Here is a 24,096-nt window from a genome sequence, read left to right as displayed (position 1 = left end):
TGTTTTTAATCGGTGACCTTAATGCTTTGTCTGTATTTCTCTTAATAGATTCAGGAATAGACATCTCCATTCTCTGGAAAAAAAAAAAAAAGATCAGCAGGAAAGCCTAAATCCATCCATTTGCCTGTCATGTGTTAGGCAAATGGTGCTGACGTTAGGAAATGTGCAGCACTTGACACGTGCGCTCTGTAACAGCGTGGCCGTAGCCAGCAGCCATCGCGTGCAGTCAGCGCTTCACAGTGCTGACAGGATCCTGACAGTGAGCCATGGTACACCAAAAGGAGGACAAACGAATATAAAGGGTGTGTAAATACATTTCTATATTCCTAAGTATGTACGTTGGTGCAGATTTCAGAAAAAAAACACTGTCTATTCCAGACTTATGTATTATTTAAGCAACTTTTTGAGATGTACAGACTTTTTAAATAGTTTAACAATCCAGCATTTTTTTAGGACGATTCTTGCTTTGATGGCACCATGTCGGGGCTGAGGGGCTGGGCAGCCCCCATGTGGCAGGCTGCACCAGGGGGAGACCCCTGGAACCCTGGAGAAATCGGCGGCTTGAGAGGGAAAGGAGGGCAGGGGCGGGCAGCCTGTGGCCATTTAAGACAGACCAGAGGCAGGTGAAGCCTGGGAGGGAGGTGGTGGAGGCCTGTGTAAAAGAGCAAGCTCAGCTTTAGTTAGCTTGAGTGTGGCTCCACTGGAGGGATGTGCAGCTTGGGTACTCAGGTTATGGTGGTCGCAAGCAGGAGGCCTCCTGAGGCGGGCTGCGGGGTTCAGCTGCCCAGCCCCGGCCTCACAGGCCCTGCCCAATCCTGAGGGGATGTGTTCTGAGTGTCTGAAGAAAAATCTGAAGAAAACAGCATCTGAGAAAAATCCTTGCACATTAATCCGTGCCCTGGGGAACGCTGAGTATTGTGTTTGAAGAGAAATCAGCTCCTGCCTCTGTGCTCCCACTCACGGCTCTCCTCTCACTCTTCTTCCCAGGCCCCTCAGGCAGTTCTCCACACTGCTCCACTAAGTGAGAAGAAAAATCCACGTCCAAACCCCTTCACCAGCCATCCCACCACCTGCACCCTCCTTGGAAGCTGCCCTGTCTGTCACAGGCAGCCGCGGCCAGCCCAGGAGCGAGCCGGGACCCTTCAGCTTTGCCTGCCCCACGACATCGGCGTCCTGTGGGGCCTTCACCTGTGGGGTGCTGGTTTAAAAAGGGTCCCGGCACATCACAGAGAGCACCGTCAGAGCTTGAAAAGGAGTGTTAAAAGATGACTGGGACCTTGGCAGGGAGTGAGGTGGAACACTGATGTGCCCATGGGATCTACCTGCCCATTAGCAAAAGGACATGAAGAGACTTCAATGGCGGGGCGGTGTTCCTGGCATTATGCTGATGCGCTGCTGTGCGCATTGTACGACATCTGTGCAGAGCCTTGAGCAACAGATGACTAAGTATCATCTGATGTTCTGTTATTAAAAAGTAGGTGAATGTGTGTGCTTCACTGAAGGAAGGAAATGACAAAATGTGGGCGACACACTTGGAAAGAACTCCATTGCAAAACCCTTTTTTCCTCTTCAGGGCAAAGGATTCACTTCTAACAACTTGGTTGCAATAAGCCAAAAATGATAAGAAAGCACAGTCATTTGGTTTTGAGTCCTTTGGAGTTATGATAGTGAGATAGTGACAGAAATTTTACAGGGCATATTTCCAGAGTGAAGTTATGGAGTGGGCAGGAGATCCCCTGCTATCTCTAGTGACAATTGGGTCTCCGTATGCAGATATGTGCCCAGCTGCACTCTGAATTTAGAAATGAAGTGTCACTCTCAGCAATGACTTTTTAAAACCTTGATTTTTATAATGTAAATTATCTCCTAACGTGACCTTGAGTGAGGCAGATCAATGCAGGACCACTGGAAGCAGCACTCATTCTCAGCAGGAGCACTGAGTTGGGCAGCCCTGGCTATGAACACAGCAGTTGACTTCCCCTTCATCCTGGCACCGAGCTCATCCTTTTTCCTTAAGGCCCCTCTCCTCTGCTGCAGGTACCAGGTGAGCCGCTGTGGAGGCAGAGCTGGGTGCTGGAGGCCTGCAGGGATATTTTGTGTCCTTGGGGGTATTTTGGTTGTTCTTAAGCAGCAGGTTCTTGCGGAGATGCTGCAGACCACCTGGCTGTTTTGTGAGACGAGGTCACAGGGACCCCCTGAGCAGGAATAGGGGTTATGCTTAGATCAGTCCCTAGCATCGCTGGGGCCAAGAGGTTGCAGGCTGAGCTGGGGTGATGTGTCAAGCACAATGCCTGGTAATTGCTCACAAAAGGCTCTTGCTCCCAGAGCTAGTTTTTTTAATATGTGCAGGGAGAGGAGAAACTTTTACATCTTTAATGCTATTGTGATCATGTATTGTGATTACTTCTTTATGACTTCAAATATTCACATGAAAAGCACAGGAAATAACAGAAATGCAAAATAAGCTCGAGAAACTTGATAACCTGTGCATCACTGTAATTTCCATTATTTCCTGGATTTGCTTAGATCACAAATAGTACAGGAAGTGCTTTTTCTTGTGGTATTTTTGCTTCCCCTCGCAGCAGAGCCAGAGCATTACACAACAACATGAAAATGAGAAAGGGATCTGTGCTGCTGATGGCCCAGCTGTGGCGTGCTGGCGTTTGCTGCCTGTGGCAGCCCCCAGCGTGGCAGTGGTGGGTGAGGGCTGGCAGCCACGCGGGCTGGCAGCATCCTGGGCACTGCTGGTGCCACAGGGAAGGGCTGCAGGGAGTAGGATGTGGCAGGGGGCAGGCACAGGGTGAGCACTGACATCACTTCTCCTCTCTCCCCATTATTTGAAGCCTGCAGAGAGGGCACCCAACCAGAAGTGTTGCTTTGAAGCTTTAGGCTAGTTTTACAGTATCTGAATGAATCTACCCGCCTCCCACACATGGCCTAGTGAACACCCAGAGGGGTTTAGCCCGTTCCTCAGGCGTCCATCATCATTTCGAGACATTTGAGGTCTCATTTAGAGAGGTGGATCTCCTGTAACCTTCTTGCAGCCAGCCTGCATGCTGACCAATCGACATTTTGTGGGGTGAGCCAGAGCGTATGCATTAAATCCTACATTAAAGCTCTGCTGATAGCATTATGCTTATTAAATAATACAAACATTTTTCCTGTTTGCCAAACAGTGGGGATCCCTAGTGCACACTGGGGAGGTATGAACTATAAAAGCCTCTATTCTTTTTTAATTAGGCCATATCTAATTAAAATGATTGCCTGCCATTACTAGCATTTATAAAGTATTTTCCAAATCAGCATGACTCATGGGTCTGTACGGAGACAGATTGCACCGCAGCCTATTTGGGATGTGTTTGCCTTTGCCATGCAATTGTCCTTTATCATCACAGGCAGGCAGTGTTTGTCTGAATTATCACGTAGCGTGCGTTGCTAGCCTTCCTGGCCTCCGTGGTTTCTCTTTTTAATGAACTGATTAGCATATTTTGCATACATATGAAATCTGGGTTTGAGATCCAGTCTGGGGCTCTGAACGGACAAGTTAAGGCACAAGTGGAAGCAGGGCTGTCTTTAGAAGACGCTGGTGGGGAATTTAACAGATGGAGATGACAGGGTACTTCAGTAGTCAGCTACTGAAATCAATTTGGAGACATTTTCTGCCCTTCTATTACCGTGAGTGGGAACAGGAGCCATTGCCTGCCCTTCAAGCAGCCCACTCCAACTCAACCCTGGCTGAAGCAGAGACTGCTTCAGGGCGAAGAGAGGCCCCTGGCCATCCTATGGCATAGGTTGCCATTGGCCACCTCATCAGAGCCAAGGCTAGCCAGGCCAGCACAACCTGCTGTAGAGGAGCTGGGCATTCCTGACAGGGAGAGAGCTGCAGAAAGCCAGCCTGGAGGGATGGGCCATGGCCGTGGGCTGTGGTGGGCATCGCATCTCACGTGATGGAGAAATTAGGGAGGGGAACCAGCTGCTGGTGTCCTCAGGCAGCCGCTGCCTCCTGGCTCAGCTGGGTGAGGGATGCGGCACTGCTGGAGCTGGGATGGCCACCGGTGGCTGTCATGAGGACATCGGGTTCAGAGCAGCACTTCCAAAGGGGTCAGACACCCTTCTCCTGGGAGGTATGCCTGCATTGAAGGATGGCGTGGAATGGAGCAGGATAAGGCCCGTGAGCATCTCTACTCCCCACGGGAGGCAGGCAGCAGAGCAGTGCTTCAGCTGGGGGTCAGGCAGCTGCTCCCCTTCCCTGCAGACCCTGTGCATTCCCTCCCTTGTCTGTCGGCTCCCGACACAGTGCTGCAGGGTTTTGGTGCACAAGGCGGTGGGGGTCTGAGGGAAGGGGTGCAAGAGCAAGGTGCTGCATGGGGAGAAGGAACAGCAGTGGGAACTGCTCACTGAGCTGCCGAAAGCAAAGGGCTCAGCTCTGCAGGCGGGGAGTTGAAGCTGGTGCTGGTGTCAGTGCAAGTTTTGCAATCACACTTGAGCTCCTGCTCTCTTTCGCTTTCACAGCTTGTAATTTTGGTGAGTTTTTCTTCCAAGGGTTATTACAGTATGTGAAACAGAGGTCTTTTGCTATTATTGCTTTTCCTTTAGGTCAATACAGCTGAAATGATGCGTGAGAAGACAGAATTAGGTTAAAACTAAAATCTTACCATACAAATGTAAGTTTTTAATATAGGCTGCCCACTTGAGATTATTGCATCTTTATTCTGAATGCTGAACATGATACAGAGTAAGATGTAATAGCTGCTCTGTGATCTGGTAATCTAAAAGGCAGTGTCTTAAAAAATAAGCAGTATTTTCAGCCTTATTTTGTAGGTGAGGAACTGGGACACAGAATCAAATTACTCCAATGTCATGCAGACTAGAAATTAAAATGTGTCTTGAATTTCCAGTTTCGTCTTAACCACAAAAACAAATTTTCTCTCTGAGCGAGGTAGTTTGTTCTGGATTTTAGAACATTTCTCAAACAGTCCCCAAATATCTTAAAGCTCTTGCTGTGGGTGCTTAGACAGCTAGCTTTATGGCTGCAGCTTCTTCTCCCATCGCAGATCACAATATAAATTCTCTTGCCTCATGCAGGACAGTCTTGGCGAAGAGTACTTATTTTCTTCACTGTACCTTGAATTGCATTTGCATGCATAATCTAAATACTATAGTACTATTTCTGGTGCTACAACAATAACAAAAACGCCCTGCTTTTTCTCCTGCCAGCAAACACCTTGGTAATTAATGTGAATGCAATTATTTGTCAACTGCCACTTACACGGGCTTTTATGGGTCACTCTTGTGCTCTTTTTCTTTCCCTTTAATTACACGGTAAGGAAAGGAGAAGCTGAGGTTGTACTTGGGACAGGGCTGGCAGCGCCAGCTAACAGGGATGAGCTCTGGAGTCATGTTTTCCTGTTGCAGAAAACAAAACCAGTCGGTGATCTCATCGCTAGGCTGGGTCTTGCTGCCGTGACTGACAGCGCGGTCATCTCGGATCTGCTGCTCGAGCTGAGACCTCGCCAGGACTGTCGTAATGAAGCTGTGGATGAGCCACCTGGGCTGGCATTTCTAATGTGTCCCACTGGAAGTTAGATTTACCTTCAGACTTAGGAATGCACTAATTGCACCTCTAGAGCTGAACACAGCATCCTGGGCAGATTTGGGCATGGGCAGCTCTTTTCACCCAGTTATTACAGCAGAAGGCATGGGGTTAGATTGCCCGGGTTCTATTTCAATTTCAGTAATTTGTTTCTAATTTCTTAATACAACAGCATTACTCTGGGCACCCTAAGTTCTCACAGGGAAAGAAATGGGAGGAGAGTGTTAAAATGAAATGAGCAGATAACAAGTTTATACTCGTTTCTTGTGCTCTTTCCCTCGAGCAATTGCAAGAGACAGGAAATTGAGCTAGACGGCCCTTCGGTCTCATCTGAAAAGGTCATTCGCCTGCTTGCATTTCACAAAAGCGAGCTACCTCACACAGGAGGCAGGGGTAGCACAGCTTCGTCCTGAGCTGAGCATGTGAACCCGCAGAGAACTCACACGCCAAAACACAAAAGCAAACGGAAAACCTGATTGTTTGGTGTAAGCTGGTCTCACCAGTTTTCAGGCTGCCCGAGCACTGTTTCCAGAACGAGCGTGCCCCTGATGGCAGAGGATTTACCTCTCTCTGGGTGCCTGGTGCCCAGGCAGGGCGGTGGGCGCAGCGCTTCCAAAGGCAGGCGGCTCAGCTCGCCTGGCACAGCTCCGCTGCTTCCCAGCAGTGCTGCAAACACAGAGCTGCCCGAGATCGAGCGGGCTTTGGCAAAACTGAGCCGCATCTGAAAGGGAAACGCTGCCAGAGCAGTTAAATATAGCCATATTCATTATTTCTGGCAGCTCCTGCAGCGTCAATTAAACAAGGATTTACATTCCCCAATGATTTTAGCATAATTTTCACTTCCAATCTGCTTTAAGTCCTAACTATGCAATCTATTAGAAAATGGTTGCTTCCCCAAGTCATTTAAATTAATAGGTAGTAAAAATGAGTAAAAAAAAAAGTTTTTGAAATATTTTTTTTCCCTGTAAGAAATCACTTGTATATGTGCTTTTAGCAAGTTCTTTTTAACTGGAATTGCACGTGCTACATTTAATTCGGTTGCTTTTGTTTACGGGCTGTTGGATGCTAGAGCTGCTTTCACCCTAGCTCTTTATTGTTCAGAACTAAGGTAGGAAAAAAAGTGCTTTTTTATTATTTTTGTTTTCCCAAGCCAGGGGCACAGCTGGACCACAGGTGGGTGTTGCTGTGTGACCATCCATTGGCAGTGCCTGAGAAGCACAGCAGCAATTCAGTTTCCCAGACGCAGGCACGAGCTAGGCAGAGGTGCCTTGCTGGGCTCACTTGTTAGTGCCACGGGCACCGCAGTGACAACTTTGCAGCAGTGGAGCTGGATTTTCACTTTTGTCCTCATGAATGCTGCAGCTCCCCAGTGTGTCATGGTCACTGCCCTGCACGGGCAGAAGTTGTACTGGTGTTACAGCCAAGCAGTGCCATTGTCTGTGCGTGAAAACCTTGTAGGCAACATTTCCATGGTGGAAAGACATTGTGTCCAGCACTGGGACTGAAGGGATTTCTGTACTAGCATCCACCAGGGAATTCGGGATGGGGGAGCAAAGAAGGTATTGAAAGCAAAAGGGCTGCTATGTTGTAGCATGGTTACGTTATACCGACACTGTGGAAGGTGATGTGGTGATCAATAAACACAGCCGAGGCGGCTCATTCTCCTTCCTTCCACGCACTGTCTGCACTGAGCTGGCATTAATAACAGCGAGCTTCCGATCTGGTCGGTGAGGAAAGCACGTCTCTGTGAGCAGGTCCAGCCGTGCAAAGGGCAGAGTAACTGAGCCGATGAGCGCAAGGAGCCCTCGAGCTGGCAGCCCAGTGGTAGTGTTTGAGGCAGTCTGACAGAGGTGACGGGACGGAGCAGCACTGCTCCTGCCCCTGACATTCTGCACTCACAAACACTTGTGTCTGTCAGCGTGCTGGGGGAAGGACAGGGCAGCCTTCCTGTGAAAAGCACCGCATCCTATGTACAATTGTACAAAACGTACATCTCCTGAGAATATGCAAAGTGTGTGTCCACAGGTAAAAGCAGGTGTTTCACACTGGCTAATAAACACATTCCCAAGCTGTTACTTCATTGTCGTCTACACTGACCCCCCAAAATTCACACAGATAATAACATGCTTGTAAAAATGATCACATTTGAGTCAGTAAAAGGAAAAGGATGCTGTGTGACATTGTAAAGTGCGCATTTGTGTGCTCTCATACCATAATAAATTAAATCTTCAAAGAATTTGTGCTATAGAAATAGTCACAATATCTTAGGAAGGGGCATCACGTGCCTCTCTGCTCACTAAGCACCAACATGCTCCTGGGTTATTTCTTTGTGGAAAATCTACAAACACAGCACTCGTTTCCTTTGTAGGTATGCCTGCCACCCTTTGTTCTTACGCAGCTTCTGACGGCATCTAATGTGCTGCTATCTCCTGAGGTGCACCTCCTTTATCTTTGTCAATAGATTCGCTGAAATACCCAAAGATGCTAGTGGTGACAGCGAAAATAATAGGCTCCCTGAATGCAAAACAAGACCCTCTCCTTCCTGACGTTGGAGCACTCTCCCATCGAAGGGCCCAGCTCAGCTGCCCTGCATTTGGTGGCGGTGCCCAGGCAGAGGCTGCGCAGCCCCTGAGGCCAGACACTGAGCACAGACCAACCTCAGGGTCTGCTCCCCAGGCAGCACTCCTTATGGCTTCAGTAGGTAACTGCTGGAAGTACCCAGATGGCCGTTTCTTTATGTGCACCACGGGCTTTGCTTCATGAGTTTAGCTCTTGAGGGTGAGAGGCGTGGGCAGCCCAGGAAGCCTGGCTGCGCGCTGGCGTGACAGCACTCAGTCCCTGCAGCCCCACAGCCAAAGGGCAGCTCCTGGGGACCAGGTACAGCCCCGGCTTGGTCCTGAAGGACAATTGTCCCCACCTTGTGTCCAGCACATCTCCTCCTGCCGCGGGTTCAGGTCAGGCTGGCAAGCGACAGCCCGTGCGCGTCCTGGGAAAGGTGTGGGAACCTGCGGGCAACGCGCAGGGGACACCCTGCCAAGGAGGATCTCACTGAGAAATGCTGCCTGTCCACAGCGTGTCCTCCTTCTGTAGAGTTGGGACGTCAGGAGATTGGCCTTCTGAGAAAGCTGAAGGCAGTCAGCCTGTAAGAAAGACGCCAGCATTTCCGCAGGACCCAAGCAGCTACACGTTATGTGCCTGCGTTGTTCACTCACCTCTACCAGCTGTCTCTTGTTGATCTGGCCGTGCCTTTTTGGGAATGCTGATTGTCAGCATGGGGATTTCTCTGGAGAAAATTTGCTGTGATTGTAGGACATCAGGAAACCTCTTTTTTTTTTTTTCCTGTGGAAAGATGAGGAAATTTGGCAAACACTGAATAGCATGCTCCGATCATTTGGAAGTGTGACTTTGGGTTTGTTTCCTTTCCCTAAGCTATTTATGCAGCACACGTTTGAAAGCAAGCTGTGAGCATTATGTAAAGAAATCTGCTAGCAGGCAAGCTCCAGGAGGAGATCTAATATCTAATTTCAGGCAGGATCTGGCTGAAAGCAGATCACGGGAGGAATTGTTATACTACCCTGATTGACCCGAACCTGAAGCTTCCCAAGTCACAAAAAATTAGTGTTTAATGCTTGCATTTTCATGCTACATTTCTGCCGTGCTGAAAGGCATTTGCATGCGTGGCACCAGACGAAACCCCCACTGGGTGATCTGAAATCATTTTTGTCATCAGCTGAGGAAACCCAGGTGAACATAAGGAGGGGTGAGGAGGCTGGCTGGAGCCTGCCAGTGCCTTAATTGCCACGAACTGGGCTGCCCCGTCCTGCTGCTGGGCTGTGGTGAGGCAGAGGGAGAGGAGAGGGAGAGGAGAGAGAGAGGAGAGGGGTCTGGTCACGTCTGCCCGCTGCGGGGAACAGGAGTGAGTTTAATTTCTCTGGCTGCAAATGCTCCACGTAGCCAGAGCATGAGCTTAACGCAGTGGGTGGGCAGCACGGTGCCCCGATGTCCCCCAGTGTCCTTGGGCTCGCTGCACGCTGCTCAGCTCTTGTGGTCCAGCAAAGTCACAAGAAGTGACTGGTGAGGGCTGCTGTCACCTCCCTCACGTTCGCGTTGGCTCTGACACTGTAAATAATGCATCCCCGCAGGCTGCCGTAGCCATCTCTCACAGCTAATGAAAAGCAACAGTGTCTCGTTTCAAAAAAATCAATATTTTTGCATAAAAACTTAATTGTGACCTCAGCTGCGGTAAAGAAATTGGTTGTCCTCACGAGGCGTCCCCTCTCCACCCGGCAGGCAGGACGATCTGTCCCCAGGCTGCAGTCACATCCCCTGAGCCCGGCGGCTGCAGCTGGCGGTGACAAAGCCTCCGATGGCCTGCGCGGCGCCGGCAGCTCCACGCTGGGAGCAGACCTGCAGGCTTCGCTGTCCTGTCTGTGGAGACGGGGGGACTTGTGCTGTCTCCAAATACGCAGAGAATTTGACAACTGCTCGGAGTTTGCCTCAGCACTGGGGCTGGACAAATTTCAGTACTTTGTGCTTTCTCTGAGTGGATGTACTTTGGGAGATTTCTCACAAAGTCGCAGCTTTTATCTACCCCGCTCAGAGCTGGCCCCGAGCTCTTTTCTCTTTGTCCCCTGCTGCTCGCCCTGCGTTGTGCTCGCTCCCCTCCCCGCAGCCAGGCGCCGACCCGCTGCTTTGGCATCTCCCTTCGCTTTGGCCTGAGGAGAGCCTTGCAGCGTGTGACAAGTCAGAGGGTAATCCCCCGTGCCTATCTCTAACACCAGCTTTTGCTTCTCAGTTTTTGGAAAGTCCTTTTTGCATCTCACTTACTTCTTTTTTTGCCCAGCTTCTTGGACTCCCAGGGCTCTGGAAGAGCTCCGATGCCCTGCCCTGCAGCTCTCCTGGCCACGCACCGAAGGAGGTTTTCATTCAGCAGCAGGGAGAGCTGGATTTTGCCTCAGACCGACACTTTTACCCATCTGCTTAAAACCTTGCTGTTTCCTAACAGCTGTTTCCAACATGTTTTTAGTTTTTTTCCCCCTTTTAGAGTACTCATTATGTCGATCTTCCAGATTGTTTAAGGTGTCAAATGCAAGCGTGCTGTTCCAATAGCTAACATTTGCTATACGTTTGTGTTTGTTGGATTGCTGGCTGGTTAGCAAGTTTGTTTTTCTTAGCTGTAATTGCAATCCGTCAGTGGCTTTATAGTCTCACCATAACGTTATATCTGAGCTCAACTGCATTCCTGTAACTAATCCCAAATGGTCAGTTCTAAAGGGATACAGTGACTTAAACTCACTCCTAGTGTAACTACACAAATTAGCACTTTTCACCAGGGCTGAAGGTATCTCAGCATTCAGAGTGCCCCCAGCACACACAGAGCAGGACAGGGACACAGCGGTTGCAGGGCTGAGCAGCCATGGAACTGCCTGTCCTCGAAGGTGTTGTGGGGATGCGCTCCCCCACCGGCCTCCCACATCCCCTCCTCGGCAGGAAAAGCCTCCAGAAAACCCAGAAGAGTCCAAGAAACCCAGAGCTGGGGGAGGTTGCCGAGGGGGAACCGAGATTTCTGTAAAATGCCATGAGCAGCTTATCCTGAAAACGGGGAGAAAGTTCAGACCCTTGCTTTTGCAGGCACTGAAATTCCAACACAAACTTAAACAAAGACACCTCTTATACCCCAAGGAGTATTCTGGAGGTCTAGTTAATTCTAAATCAAACAGAAATGCGGGCCTCTTGCATGGGGAATGCTGCAACAGACTCACAGGCTCTACCAGCCTCTCCAGCCCTGCATTTTTGAGAGCTACCCGTTGAAAAATGTGACATCCAAAAGGACGCTGTGGCTCAGCAGTGGGCTAATCTATTATCTCCTCAAATACCATCCAGCAGTTTGCAGTGAAGACAAGGAAGAGCCTTCAGACTATCACGCTGTGCAATTTGAGGCTGACATCTGCTTAACTCTTTCCCTAAGTGCTCGCAGTGGCTGGCGGAGAGCAGCAGAGAGGAGCCGCTCCTGGGCACGGCTGCTGGCCCCGGACCCGGCTGCTGCTGCAGGATTTGTATGCAGGGGCAGCAAAAGAAATGCTTTAAAGGGCAGTGAAAGGCCGTGCCAAACGTTTCCAGTGTTATTCCAATACAGAAAGGGAGCTTTCTCACTTAGATCTGTGCAATCCAAATTTTCCACACTCATTTTGGAGAAAATTGTGTTAATGCGGTCATACTACTGTTTCTTTATTTTTAATTGCAGAGGAAAATGACACTGTAAGCATGGCATTGTACATGCCCATTTATTTTGTGCCCTTTCCTCTAAAATAAGTGAGTTTCTAAGTTCTCTCTCTTGCCTTTGGCCACCCAGAGGGGTTTCTCAGACTTGGGTTGGGATCTCAGAAACAGAAACTGCAGTCCACGGCAGCCTTTGGGCAATTCAACAGCAGCAAATAGCAGGTTATCCTTATCAGCTGTGCTAAAAGGACAATGCACTTCAGTGCCCTGTACTCCTGCCTTTTCAGATTCATAGCAGACTCTTTGCATACTCACCACCTGCAAACAGCAACTGGTGAATGATCAGATGATCGCCAGCATCATTTGTGCTGTCTCCTACTGCAGGGAATGTCACAACCAGTGAAGGTAAGGGCACTGCTTATCAGTGTGCCACACACAGTGCAGAGTGCTGCTGGATCAGTCAGTACAAATCACGTGTAGTAGCATTTATAACACAAGAAGCATTTGGAGAAAAAACAAACAAAAAAACCACTTTATTTTTCTATGAAGATGATGTGTTAAGCTAACACCTTTGCCTGCATCTGCCCTTCGGTGCCTCCCTGGGAAAAAGGGAAATAGGGAAAAGCCAACAAGTCAAGTGCTGTAATCCTGCCCGTGTTTGGTTGTTTATGCAACTTCATCATGGAGCCAAGGAAGCAGGTGATGTATCTGCAGATACTTGTGAAAGCAATTAGCAGGTACAACTCTGCAGAATTTGGGCTTAGAGGGAAGGAGAACAGTATGTGATGGTAGCATTGGCTTCTGCTGCAGCTCTGGCAGCTTTTGCAGAGGACTGGTTCCTGCTGGCTGTACCTGTGTCCTTCTGTCGCTTGCTGGCATGTTGTTATTCCTTTGCTTTGTAATACTTGGCATGGGTTCATCCAATTTGGATATGTAACCTTTTGATATCATATCATATATTTTCTTAATTGCAATTAAAATTGTGCCAAGGTCCCGAGCGATGGGCATCCACGGAGGCTGAGGGAAGTGCTGGTACCCGGGTGCTGCGAGCTTTCCCTGTTTGAGCATTGTGTGCAAGATGTGGTGTCAGAAGAAGGGCTGGCTGCAGGAAATGTAGAAGAACAGAAACAGGAGGAAGGCTCCGTGGTGCTTGGAGAGAGCATTTTCTCAATTTTGTCTACTAAATCAACTCTGCAGTAGACAGAGCTGTTACGCCTCTGTCACTGGGTGGCCATACCTTTGTCTTTGGCTGATGTTTGTATTACCTTGTCATGCTCTTTAAGGCAGCTTGTGTTTCTATGTTATTCCCTGTGCCTTCAGAATAACCTGTGTTGCTCCTTTTGGGGACAGTAATGGACCTTCACTCCTGCCTGAGTCCTGGTACAGTGCTGAGGGCACTATAGTTTTATAGTGTCATAGTTTTACAGCTTGCCAGGCTTCAGTTGGACTTCAGGTGGGTAAATCCCAAATGCTTTATGTTGGCAGATGCCTGCCACTATTTCTAATATGATGAGAGCAGCACGTCGTGGTTCTGATGCTGTTCCACGTGGCAGTCCTGAACTGAAAGCTTTGTTTCTAAATCACCACTTCACATGGATAGCTTTATCTTGAGCAATATTTCTCAGCCGGGGTTGGGGAAGTTTTGATATCAGTGTAGTGGGTGGGACTCCATGGCCGTGAGATAAAAGCCACTTTTTGTCTGGCGTTGGCACCGTGGGAGCGGGGTCTAACACTGATCTTGCGGAAATGGAAGCTCAATGCATTCAGAGGCCAGTTTTCAAGATGTATATCTTGTTCTTGTGGTGGCTTATTCTTCTGAATGATAGGCCAGGGTTAATGGCATCGATAAGGTGCAGGCCCTGGCCTCGTGCCCTTGTCCCTGGCAGTGCAAATGCAAACCTAGGGACTGAACGAAGAGCCCCCGAATCCTTCAGCCTCTGCTGATCTGCAGTCTAGCACTGGCCCAGCTTCATTAGACGAGCGATGCCCAAGTACATTCGTTATGAGAGACTAACAAAGTAGGTAGCAGCGTGTCCTGAAATATTGATGTTCTTTATTCCTGAGGAGAGACAAGCACAGGAAACATTAGAGGTGAAGCTGCGCTGCCTACTGAAGTGTTTAGAAATACTTTGCCTGCTGACATCTCTAAAAATAAATTCTGCAGTTTTGCAGTTAAAAATCATTAATAATTTTGACTTGTGAGCATAAAAGGAAACTTTCATTTGCCAAACATAGATTAGTATGTAAATAAAGGTCTAACACGGTAGGTGGAATAACTGGAATAGTGTCTTCGAGATGATACGTGACTGCCCTATTTACTAGAGCTGTTAGCACAGCATGAGATTAGAGACTAGTGGTAAATTTTGACTGCAGGATATGAAAAATTCAATTGCCTAATACTGTTAACTTTGAAATAATATTCTATTAGCAATAGAGTTATAAACATTGCTTCAAATATTCTCTTGCTCTTTGAGTAGACATTTCATTCGTGGTGCTTTTCAGATTTTACCCAGCTTTAGGTAGAGATTTCTGTTTTCCTGGATCTTGTTGTATTCAGATGTCTTCCAGCAATTGATACCTTCATCCAAAGCTGCAGGAAAATCTTTCTGGATTAGGGGTTCTTAATAAACTATGGAAACAAACAAAAACTATTTTTCCTTGCGTTAGGGCTTACTTCCTGGCAATCTGTGCACTCATACCTCAGTTATATGTACCTGAACACCTTGACCTTTCATAAAAATATCACTTTCTTTTCATCTAGGACTGTGAAAAGTACATTTGTCTACATCTCCTGCTATCTTTAGTGAAAAGAGGTGTTTTCACCATCCAGTAACCCTGTCATCTGATCTGATTTTGCATTTACAAACATCATCAGACTGTTGAGAACAACTTACGGAAGATGAGCAATGGAGGTAAAATTAGGGAAAGCGTAAGAAATGGGAATATTGCTTAGAGGCATCAGTGAAGTCAGAGGAGATTGAGATGGACCTACTAAGACATAGGGAAGGTGACAATTTTCTTTACTGATTCAAGTTGTTTGGATTCTTAAGACACCAGCCTTTTGATATTTTGGTTAAAAATGTTGTGAAGTACTACATAACATATTCTTTTTTTTTTTTCCCCAACTTTGTTTTCCTTATAGAATTCATGACTGCATGTTGACAGTTACATTCCACCTTTTTCAGCTCAAACAGATGATGTATCATTGTTCCTTTTGTATGAATGGTTTTTAGAGAGGTGAAGTTTTGGTTTCTATAAATCAAATATTGTATATTAGGAATAGAACTAAAGGTTCTGGGCCCATCGAAATCAAGCTTCTGTTGAGTTCAGTGGAAAGCAGATCTCTGGCAGGGGAAGTAGAGTTGAAGGCAATGTCTCCAGATGGTTGTTTGGTAGGTAGCTGTTAGGTCTAGGCAGCCCGTGTGACTCCTATAAGACTTCAGCACTGACTGGTTTACATGGACCTTCCCTTGCATACTCGTAGGTTTCTCAAACGTTCAAATGCATTTAGAGTATCCAGGCAATTTTGTAATAAAACCAGTATCTTGGTGTTCATCTGGTGTCAGACGGCACTGACAATTCCTCCTAGTTCATAACTATCTACACGTTTACACATGTTGACTGACTGCGTCTTTCAGGTCTCTACTGAAGAGTGAATTCGATACCAGCTCTTGTTCTGCTCAGCTCCACACATCTCAGCTTATTGTTTTATTTGTTATTGGGTTTTGTTTTCAGCATTTCATTTAGTTTTCAAGTCACTCTGATTCCTTCCATGCAAACTTGAAATGGTCTTTGTAAAGCAATGTGTAGTGCTTTGCTGAAATTCAGATTTTGATTTAGAATGCTTATTTTTCTGAATGTCTCTGATTACTGTAAGGCTTTTCATGCTAACACAATTAATTAACAATCAATTAAAATCAGCCCTGCTTTTCTTTCTGCCACAAAGTTTCCGCAGTAGTTCTGAGGCTGGAGCCGGTCACAGTTGGATACAGCCTGGTGCACCCGGGAGATCCTGATCCACACTCACATTCATTTAAGTGGCAGGCAAATTATTGAAGAGTGCTGGTCAGCGATCTTACCCTCGTTTACTTTTACTGCAAGATGAGCAGGCTACTTAAGAAATGCTGGACTCTGTCCACCTCCTGATTATTCACTTCCAGCCAAAAAGAGCGCGGTTCAAGGGAAGCTCCTGGCCGGGAGCCACGTTAGCCCGGCGCGTTTTCAAGCAGGATAACGATACAAGCGTCTGGGACAAAGGCTGTATATTTCTGTTCTCTTGCAAACTGCATGTAACTGAATTTTCTTACTAGTATAATTAAGTGGGTCTAATTGAGACATGCTGAGCATGAGCTCAGTGCTGGCTCAGCTGGCACGCCGGCATTTAGTACCCACAAACGAGGGCAGTGCTTCACTTCAGCTTGCCCAGCTTGCTCTGGGTTATTTAAAAATGCACTTGAGCTATCGTCAGAGGACAGGAAACCTTTAAGAGCCAGAAATGATAAAGCTTATAAAACTAATTGAGTTTCTCTCAATAAAGTAACAAGAAAGGAGCTGGAAAGTCGCCACCTTCACCGGATGCAGCACAGGGTAAAGAGTAAAAGCAACAAATGTATGATGTCTCCAGCAAGGAGACAGTTGTCTTTTGGAAGGAGAGAAAAAACATGCACGAGTTCTTTCTGGGTGCATTTTGTTGTACAAATCTTCAGACTTGCTGCTCTTTAATAGAGTTTTTTTTTTTATTATTATTATTTTTATGTAGTTGACTGGAAGTGTTTTGCAGGAATGCAAGTCCTTAATGTTGCTGGTTTTAAGAATCTGAAGATGAACTAATTCAGTGAATTGTTTCCTGATGTGTTAACGGGGGGAAGAAGGTATGTAAAATAACTTGAGCTTTTTTGAGCAATCTGAACTGAGACCTCCATGATAGGTTTGAGCATCAGTCTGTTCTAGTAGAGGGAATGGGCTGAGGTGACTTTTAAACTGGCCCCTCTATCCATCTGGAGCACCCTCCAGCTGGGCAATTTTTGGAGTATGAGGAGAAAAACAGGATGCAAATAAGTCAAATTTCCAGTATGTCTTCAGCAGGTGGGTCACCTGAAATACTTGATATTTTAGCTATGATGTTGTGTTTTTTGCGTATGTTACCAGCAAAAATTGTCAATGTAAAAGTAGCTCTTGGACCCAAACAAATTCAGGATTAATTCAAAAATCAAACACCCTTCAATAAATGATTGTGGGCAATGTAGGATGAGGAAGGTTGGGAGAAGTACTGCAAGAGGAAAGGGAATGTGTGCCTATCCCTCCACCTAGGTAGAGCGAGCCTCTGCTCTATCAAGGCTGTGCTGACCATGAATTTCACCTGTTTGCCCCTTTGCTCCTTTCAACCATGTAACTTTGTGCAGAGAGATGGTTTTCTGGAGTTTATATGGAGACATGGATTCTTCTCCATGTGAGTCTCCAGTAAGTTTCAAGGTGTCATTGTGGGTAAGCTAATGCTCAGTGCAGGCGTGGACAGCCAGACACTTCACACAAATGCGTTTCCTCTGCTTCCGCACAGAAGTGGTTACCTGAGTGATGATTTTTATTATTTCCCTTTCAGTGCGTTCTTGTTGCCATTACTAAGCATGGCCAGCTACATAACCTTAATATATCTGGAGGAATGGCACTTGGTCAATATGTTTTTGTTCCTCTGCTGAGTTTTGTATTTTGAATGTAATTCAGTTCTTACACTTCAGTATAACAGCCTATGACCTACAAACAATTTTAAACCCCAGAATAGGTTTATAAGACGTCTGCTTCCACATACTGCTTTTAAAGCCTACAAACTCTAGTGATAGGAAGCTTGGATTAAGGAGTGGTGGATTGCTCCTAATAAACCATGTAAAATGATTTTATCAATTTGATAAACTTGCCTGAAGTGTGCTTTTTTTTTTTTTTTTTTTTTTTTTTTTTTTTTTTTTTTTCTGTTTATAAATCAGGATGGTGCTTGCTTTTCTGTATTTCTGCAAAAGCGTCCCAACAGCTTATGCTGCCTTGAGTGTGCTGCTGTATCACTGATCCTGGCTGCGGGCAGCTGATGTGGGGGTGTAGATAATGCAGATGTTTTTCTGTTCCTTTTATTTTTTTTTACTTTGCTGCCTTTTGTGTTGGCTTCAGGGTTATGAATGTCCTCAGACTGAGTGGGGATAGCTCCTGGGCACCACCAGATTTTTTTTATTCATGTGCCATTTTCTGTTTAACTTGTCACAGATTAAAAAAAAAATAAAAATCTTACTACGAGACAGTCCTCTGCTGTATTCTTGACCAAACTGCTCTGATGTTCAATCAGTTGGGCGGTGATAACCAAATGATCTCGGGTAGTTAACTTCAGTCCCTTTTGATGTCAGCAAGGAACCGAGTTGTCTCTAATTCTGCCTGGCTGTGGGCAGTGTGTGCCTCCTGTTGATGATTTGGGAGCTCACCTGCTGCCCAAGAGCTGCAGCACAGGCGGGCCTGGCCCAGGGAGCTGTGGGGATCGGGGCAGGGGAACTGCAGCCACCACCCAGACTGGGGTCATGCTTGCCAGGGTACGGGTTACTCTGAAGGTTTGAAGCTCAGCTGCACCCCCACCGATACTTTGGATTGAGGATCCCCCTTCTTGCTCACACAAAACCGTCTTACTGCTACATCGGGTTTGTGTTGTGCTAAAGGGGGTTCCTGCTCTGAGAGGCCTGTGTGGAGCGGCTGGGTGAGCTCCTTGTGCCCTGTCAGAGCTGGGGACATCTTGGGGAGCAGGCTGGTGGCTCTGTGCCTCCCTAGTGAGGAACCAAACACTCCAAAGCAGCCGTTGTGCCTCCTAATTAGTGGCAAGTCACACCTAGCTGATGTGTTGTCTGCTGGGTGACTGCACAGGTGTCGTGGGTGGGGGATCCCACTGGTTCCTGTGCTTTGGGGGGAGCTGCCCTGTGGTGTGGTGGGCAGACCTCCATGCCCAATCCAGGGCTAACAGCATGTTCTACTGAGGAAAATGACAGGTTCATTAAGGTCGGAAAAGACCTCCAAGACCATCTGGACTAACCATCACCCTACCACCACTGTCCCTAAAAAGCATGTCCCTAAATACTACCTCTAACCTTTCCTTGAACACCCCCAGGGACAGTGACACCACCACCTCCCTGGGCAACCCGTCCCAATGCCTGACTGCTCTTTCTGAGAAGAAATGTCTCCTAATTTCCAATCTGAACCTCCCCTGGTGCAACTTGAGGCCATTCCCTCCAGTCCTGTCACTAGTGACGTGTGAGATGAGGCCGACCCCCAGCTCCCCACAGCTTCCTCTCAGGGAGCTGCAGAGAGCAATGAGGCCTCCCCTGAGCCTCCTCTTCTCCAGACGAAACACCCCCAGTTCCCTCAGCCGCCCCTCACAGGATTTGTGTTCCAGAACCTTCCCCAGCTTTGTAGCCCTCCTCTGGACATACTCCAGGGCCTTGATTCTTGTAGTGAGGGGCCCAAAGCTGAAAAAAAGTACTGGAGGTGCAGCCTCCCCAGAGCCGGGTGCAGGGGGCTGATCCCCTCCCTGGCCCTGCTATTCCTGACACGAGCCAGGGTCCTGATGGACGTGCCTGAAGGACAGGGCTGTCGCTCGCAGGAATGGTGAAGCAGCGTTTTAAAACAGTGGAAACGTGCGGATGGGCTGTGAGGCCTCAGCTTGTAAAATCCATTCCCAGAAATTGTATATTAATTCTTGGAGAAATTAACAGCTTTTATGGGGTTAGTTTTCTCAGAAAGCGCTGTCGGGCTCTTAAGGGAGGAAACACGAAAATGAGGGATAGCTGTGGATAATCTCGGCTGTGTCGTGCTGTCGGAAGGTGTTCTCATACTGGATTGTTTATTCCCTCAGAGCAGCACGTTAATAACACTTCAAGTGTTTTCTGGTTACGAAAAGCAGCCTTTTTAACAGAAAAGGGAAGGTGCTTTGTATCCTGCTGAGAGGCTCCTTCCGCAGAAGCAGTCCCCGGCGCTGCTGACGGGGGACAGCGCTGCGTTTTCCCCCGGGGCTGTGGGGGGACCTGACCCCATTTGGGGCCGCTCCCGGCCGCGGCCGAGCCCCGGCGCTGCCCCAGCGCCTCCCGCAGCCCGTGGGGGCGGCGGGGCCCGGGGCCGGGTGGGCTCCGCCCGGCGGGGGCGGCACCGGGGCGGAGCGGGGCGGTGGCAGCGGGCCGGCAGCGGGCCGGCAGCGGCGGGGTGGCCGCGGGGCGGCCGCAGCATGGCCGGGATGGAGCCGTGGAAGCAGTGCGGGCAGTGGCTGATCAGCTGCAAGGTGCTGCCGCCCAACCACCGGGTGACCTGGGACACGGCGCAGGTCTTCGACCTGGCGCAGACGCTGCGCGACGGCGTGCTGCTCTGCCAGCTGCTCAACAACCTGCGCGGCCACTCCATCAACCTCAAGGAGATCAACCTGCGCCCGCAGATGTCCCAGGTGCGGCCGGGGAGGGTTTTTTTGGGTGTGGGGGGAGCATCCCCCCCTTCTGTTCCCCCCCCGATCCCTGCGGGCTGGCCCCGGGCTGTGCGTGCTGGGGGCGCTGAGGGCGGCGGGGACGGGGCTCGGGGCTGCGGCACCGCGGGGGCGGCCTCGGGGCCTCCCCGGCACCGGAGGAGCGGAGCCGGGGGGCCCTGGCTCTGGGCGCACGGAGAGCTCCCGGGGAGCCTTGGTGAGGCAGCAGCGGTGCTGGGTCTGGGTGTCAGGACGGGCATCCCGGCCCCACGGGGAGCTGCCGGGCTGGTAGCTGAGCAGGGCGATGGGTGTGCGGGGGGTGAATTTGGGGAGTTCTCACGTGCTGTGCGCTGCTCCAGCCCCGGGAGGGAACCAGCGCTTGCTGAACAGTGCCAGAGCCTTGGGTTGTGTCTTCGTTGTGGTGAGGCTGCTGCCGAAGTGACCCTTCTTCACCTGGGCTTGCAGAGCTACAGTTTGTGTACGAACTGTTGGAGGTGGCTTCCTGCCCTGTTCCTAATGGACAAAAGGTGGCCTCACGGTATTACCCAGCGTTATTTGGATAGCTGATTGAATCCGCTGCAGTTAGAGCTTAATGCTACTTGCCTGAGCCAGCATCACTTAATTTTATTTTTGATGAATAAAAGCTGTGGCGGGCTGCTTCTGAGGATCAGAACGTTTTGTCTTCCTTGATTGGAGCAGGTTGAGAATTGTTAAGGTTCATATCTGCTTCTCTGAGCTTGTAGTTGGAGATCTTGGATGATTTCTGAGCTTGAACTTGGGCTCTGTATGTGCACAGCGTGGACACTGACACTTCCCAGCCCCAACCACTGCCACCTTGCCCTCTGAGTGTCCGAGGAACCTGCGGTGCTGCCGGCTGCTCTCACCGGGGTGCGTTTCTGCCCTGCAATGCTTCCACCCTTGCAAACAGGGAGCTGTTGCTGGGCCAAAACCTGTAGTGGCTAAACCTACCTTCTTGTTACCTTCATCTTCTGTGAGATTGAGGTTTGTTGGTCTTTGTGAGGTTCTGGGGGGTTTAATGGAAGTCTCTTGGAGGAGGTACTTCTTGCTGGAAAGGATCATTCTGTGAGGATTTCAGATATTGTCATTAAAAATGCAGTAAGGCGAAATTCGGCAGGCTGCTTCTAGTTTGCTGCTGAGACTGTGAAGGCAGCTTAGCAATAACTTAGGCTGACTCTCAGAGGCTTTCAGATGATTAGTCTTGAGCTAGTTGGGGTGCGCAGAGCTGAGCCTTAGTGACTTTTGTCAGAATAACACCTGCCAACAGACTGATGTGTATGGTGTACTGTAGGGTCTCAGGGGCACGTAGAAACACTAGGTGATGCTCCGCTCCTTGTGAGGCAGTGATTTACGGGCACACGGTGATTTATGGGCGTGGGGTGCCAGGGCAGACGTGGCATTGGGATGCTGGTGGTCCCAGTCCCTGGTCGGGTAGCCTGCTTGAATGTGCTGCTGCATCTGTGCTGCCTAGCTGAGCTGTTTGAGCCTCGCGTGGCCCTTCCGTGCTGTCTTCTAAAATTGAGCTGTGGCTCCCATCTGCCGTGATCTGACGCTGTTTGTGCTGCGCAGCCTTCGAACAGTCAGGGGGTTCTTGCAGCAGTCCTTGAGCGATAAACCCAGAGAATGAGAGGTGGATGAGTGCTCCACGAATGGGTCTGGTGGGAGGTGGGCTGCCTGATGTGTGCCTCAGCTTGTACTGCTGCTGCCATTTACCAGGCCTGTCTCTGTGAACCAAGTTTTGGTGGCTTGGGGGCTGGTTCTGAGGCCGCCAGCACTGAAGGACAGGACGGCGCGGTGCTGCCCCGGGCAGGCCGGGGAGTAGGCGCCAGCTCTGCCAGGAGAACCGAGTCTCCTCCGTTTCGTGACACGTTTATTTTGTTCCGGAGTGAATGTGGCAGATCAGATGTCTGTAATGCTCATCCGTGCTGCCCTGTACATCCTGGAAACGCATTAAAAGCTACACCAGGAGTGCAGAGGGGTTGTGCTGTCACTTCTGCAGAGGCTGCTTCTCGCCAGGGGGGCCTCGTGTGGTGGACCAGGAGCCCTGCTCAGCTGCTGTTGGTGCTCAGGGCAGGGGCAGAAATGGGCTCGTGGTGCCCGACATGGCTGCACAGACTCATGCCTGACCTAAAGGCAGTGGGTACGGTCTGTTTTATGGGCTGGCCAACACAGGAACTGCATGTCTTGGTGCTAACTGCATGTCTTGGTGCCACTATCAGCCATGCGCTTTGTCACAGCTGTCCTCAGGGTGGGCTGTTCGGTGCATCTGAAATCTGTCGATTCAGCCTCTCTGCCTGCCTGGAGATAATGCCTGGCTGACAGGAGTGTCTCCGTGCTTCTAGATGGCAAAATAAGGGGTTTGGGCACTATTTGGATGTTGGCTGTTGCTGCCTGCGTTTCTGTGCTTGTGACAGTACGTTCGGTTCCTGCAAGTTGTCCTCTGAAGAACAAAGCTGACGGAGTCAGTTATGCAGAAAGCAAGCCTCAGGTGGGAAAGCCTGACCCTCACCTTCATGAAGGATAGCAGGGTTGTTGCTGTGCTAATGAATCTCCCAGCGCTGGGTCTCCAGCTGAGCGCTGCCTTCTGCCTGAGAAGCTGCCGTGGCACAGTGCTTGGTCGCGTGTGAAAAATGCCACGTGGGCTGTGTGTGGGAATGGGAGCTGCTGGCTTCAGGGACTTTCTCATCCAGGTTTTTCACCACGACTGAGAAGAACGGCAGTGTGTGGCCTCTAGCAAGAGCTCTTGCGTCAGGGCTGCAGAGCACTTCACTGCCTGACCTCTGAAGGGCTGTAGCACCACGAGTTGTCATTTCCACCCAGTGTGCACAGTCAGCGAAGGGAATTCTGAAGACAGATCACAGAGTGACTCCTGGGCTTGGAAACCAATTACAGGGGAGTCTGACTGAGACCTGAGAGCTGGTAGTGGCGTTGTGAAAGCCGTCTTACTGCAGGCATGCTCTTTACCATGTGAAGAGGGGTGAAACAGGTTGCCGAGACGTGAGCTGCTGCGTGTTGAAGCCCCGCACGAGTGCTGGGTGGTGGTGAGACGAGGATGGAGCTGCTCACTGCTGCCGGTCACTGTGCCCAGATGCCTCTTCGTGGGTAACGTGGGCTGGGGAAAACAGCAAAAATAGAAGTGATCCATAACAGAGAGCACTAATCCTAATGTTTCATCTTGATCATACAAGAACTTGAATAATTTATCAACAGAAATTTAAAACCTAAATCAGCGGATTACAGTGGATTTGCAGAAGATGTCATCTGTTCAATGCTTATCTACTATCTTTAATACTTTGTAAACTCGTTTTGAAATGGTTTTTGCAAGGCATTTAGTTAGTGTATGAGAGATTGCTCAACAGGAAAACTGCACTTAGTGCAATACTGGCAAGGGAGTTCGCTAAAGGAGATGTTGACATAGGTTAAATATTAAAAATAACTATTTCCTATTATTCTAATAAAAATAAACAGAACATCCCTCGGTTTGTATTACAAGTTCAAATGTCTTTTAATTTTAGGGAGTTATTTATTTGGTGTGACCGTGTGGTGCAGGGAAGTTCACGATCATTGTATCTGCGTGATGTTTTTGGGTGGCATCTGAGCATTGATAAAAAACGAATAAAAAGCCACTTGCTTTTTATTCCAAATGTTGGCATAGGAGAGCATGTCAAGTGTCGCTTACCATGTGCAGAGGAGCAAACTGGAAGCATCTCTCGACTCTGCGCCACCGGTTTGAGAGTTGTTCTGAAACTGCCAAACCTCTTGGGCTTGCGCTGGTTCTGTTTTTATAGGCGTAATA

The 24,096-nt window shown here is 48.9% G+C and overlaps 1 protein-coding gene across 3 annotated transcripts in view; it reads left to right on the top strand.

Moving 5' to 3' along the window:
* The first annotated feature begins 58 nt into the window (after positions 1–58).
* The window catches only part of VAV3 (vav guanine nucleotide exchange factor 3), a 182,576-nt gene continuing 158,538 nt past the window's right edge, over positions 59–24,096 (top strand). For 2 of the 3 annotated variants that reach the window (XM_038182697.2, XM_027463277.3), the window contains exon 1: positions 19,978–20,267. In XM_038182697.2, coding sequence (XP_038038625.1) covers positions 20,055–20,267 — 213 coding nt within the window. In that variant the 5' untranslated portion in view covers positions 19,978–20,054. Of the gene's footprint in view, positions 303–987; positions 2,045–19,977; positions 20,268–24,096 lie in introns of those variants that run through there. The other variant, XM_072041523.1, reaches the window with a different exon arrangement.

Source organism: Anas platyrhynchos, chromosome 8 (genome assembly GCF_047663525.1).
Source record: "Anas platyrhynchos isolate ZD024472 breed Pekin duck chromosome 8, IASCAAS_PekinDuck_T2T, whole genome shotgun sequence".
NCBI lineage: Eukaryota > Metazoa > Chordata > Aves > Anseriformes > Anatidae > Anas > Anas platyrhynchos.
The sequence above is the reverse complement of the archived record's forward strand: the minus strand, read 5'-3'. Positions and strand labels throughout refer to the sequence as shown.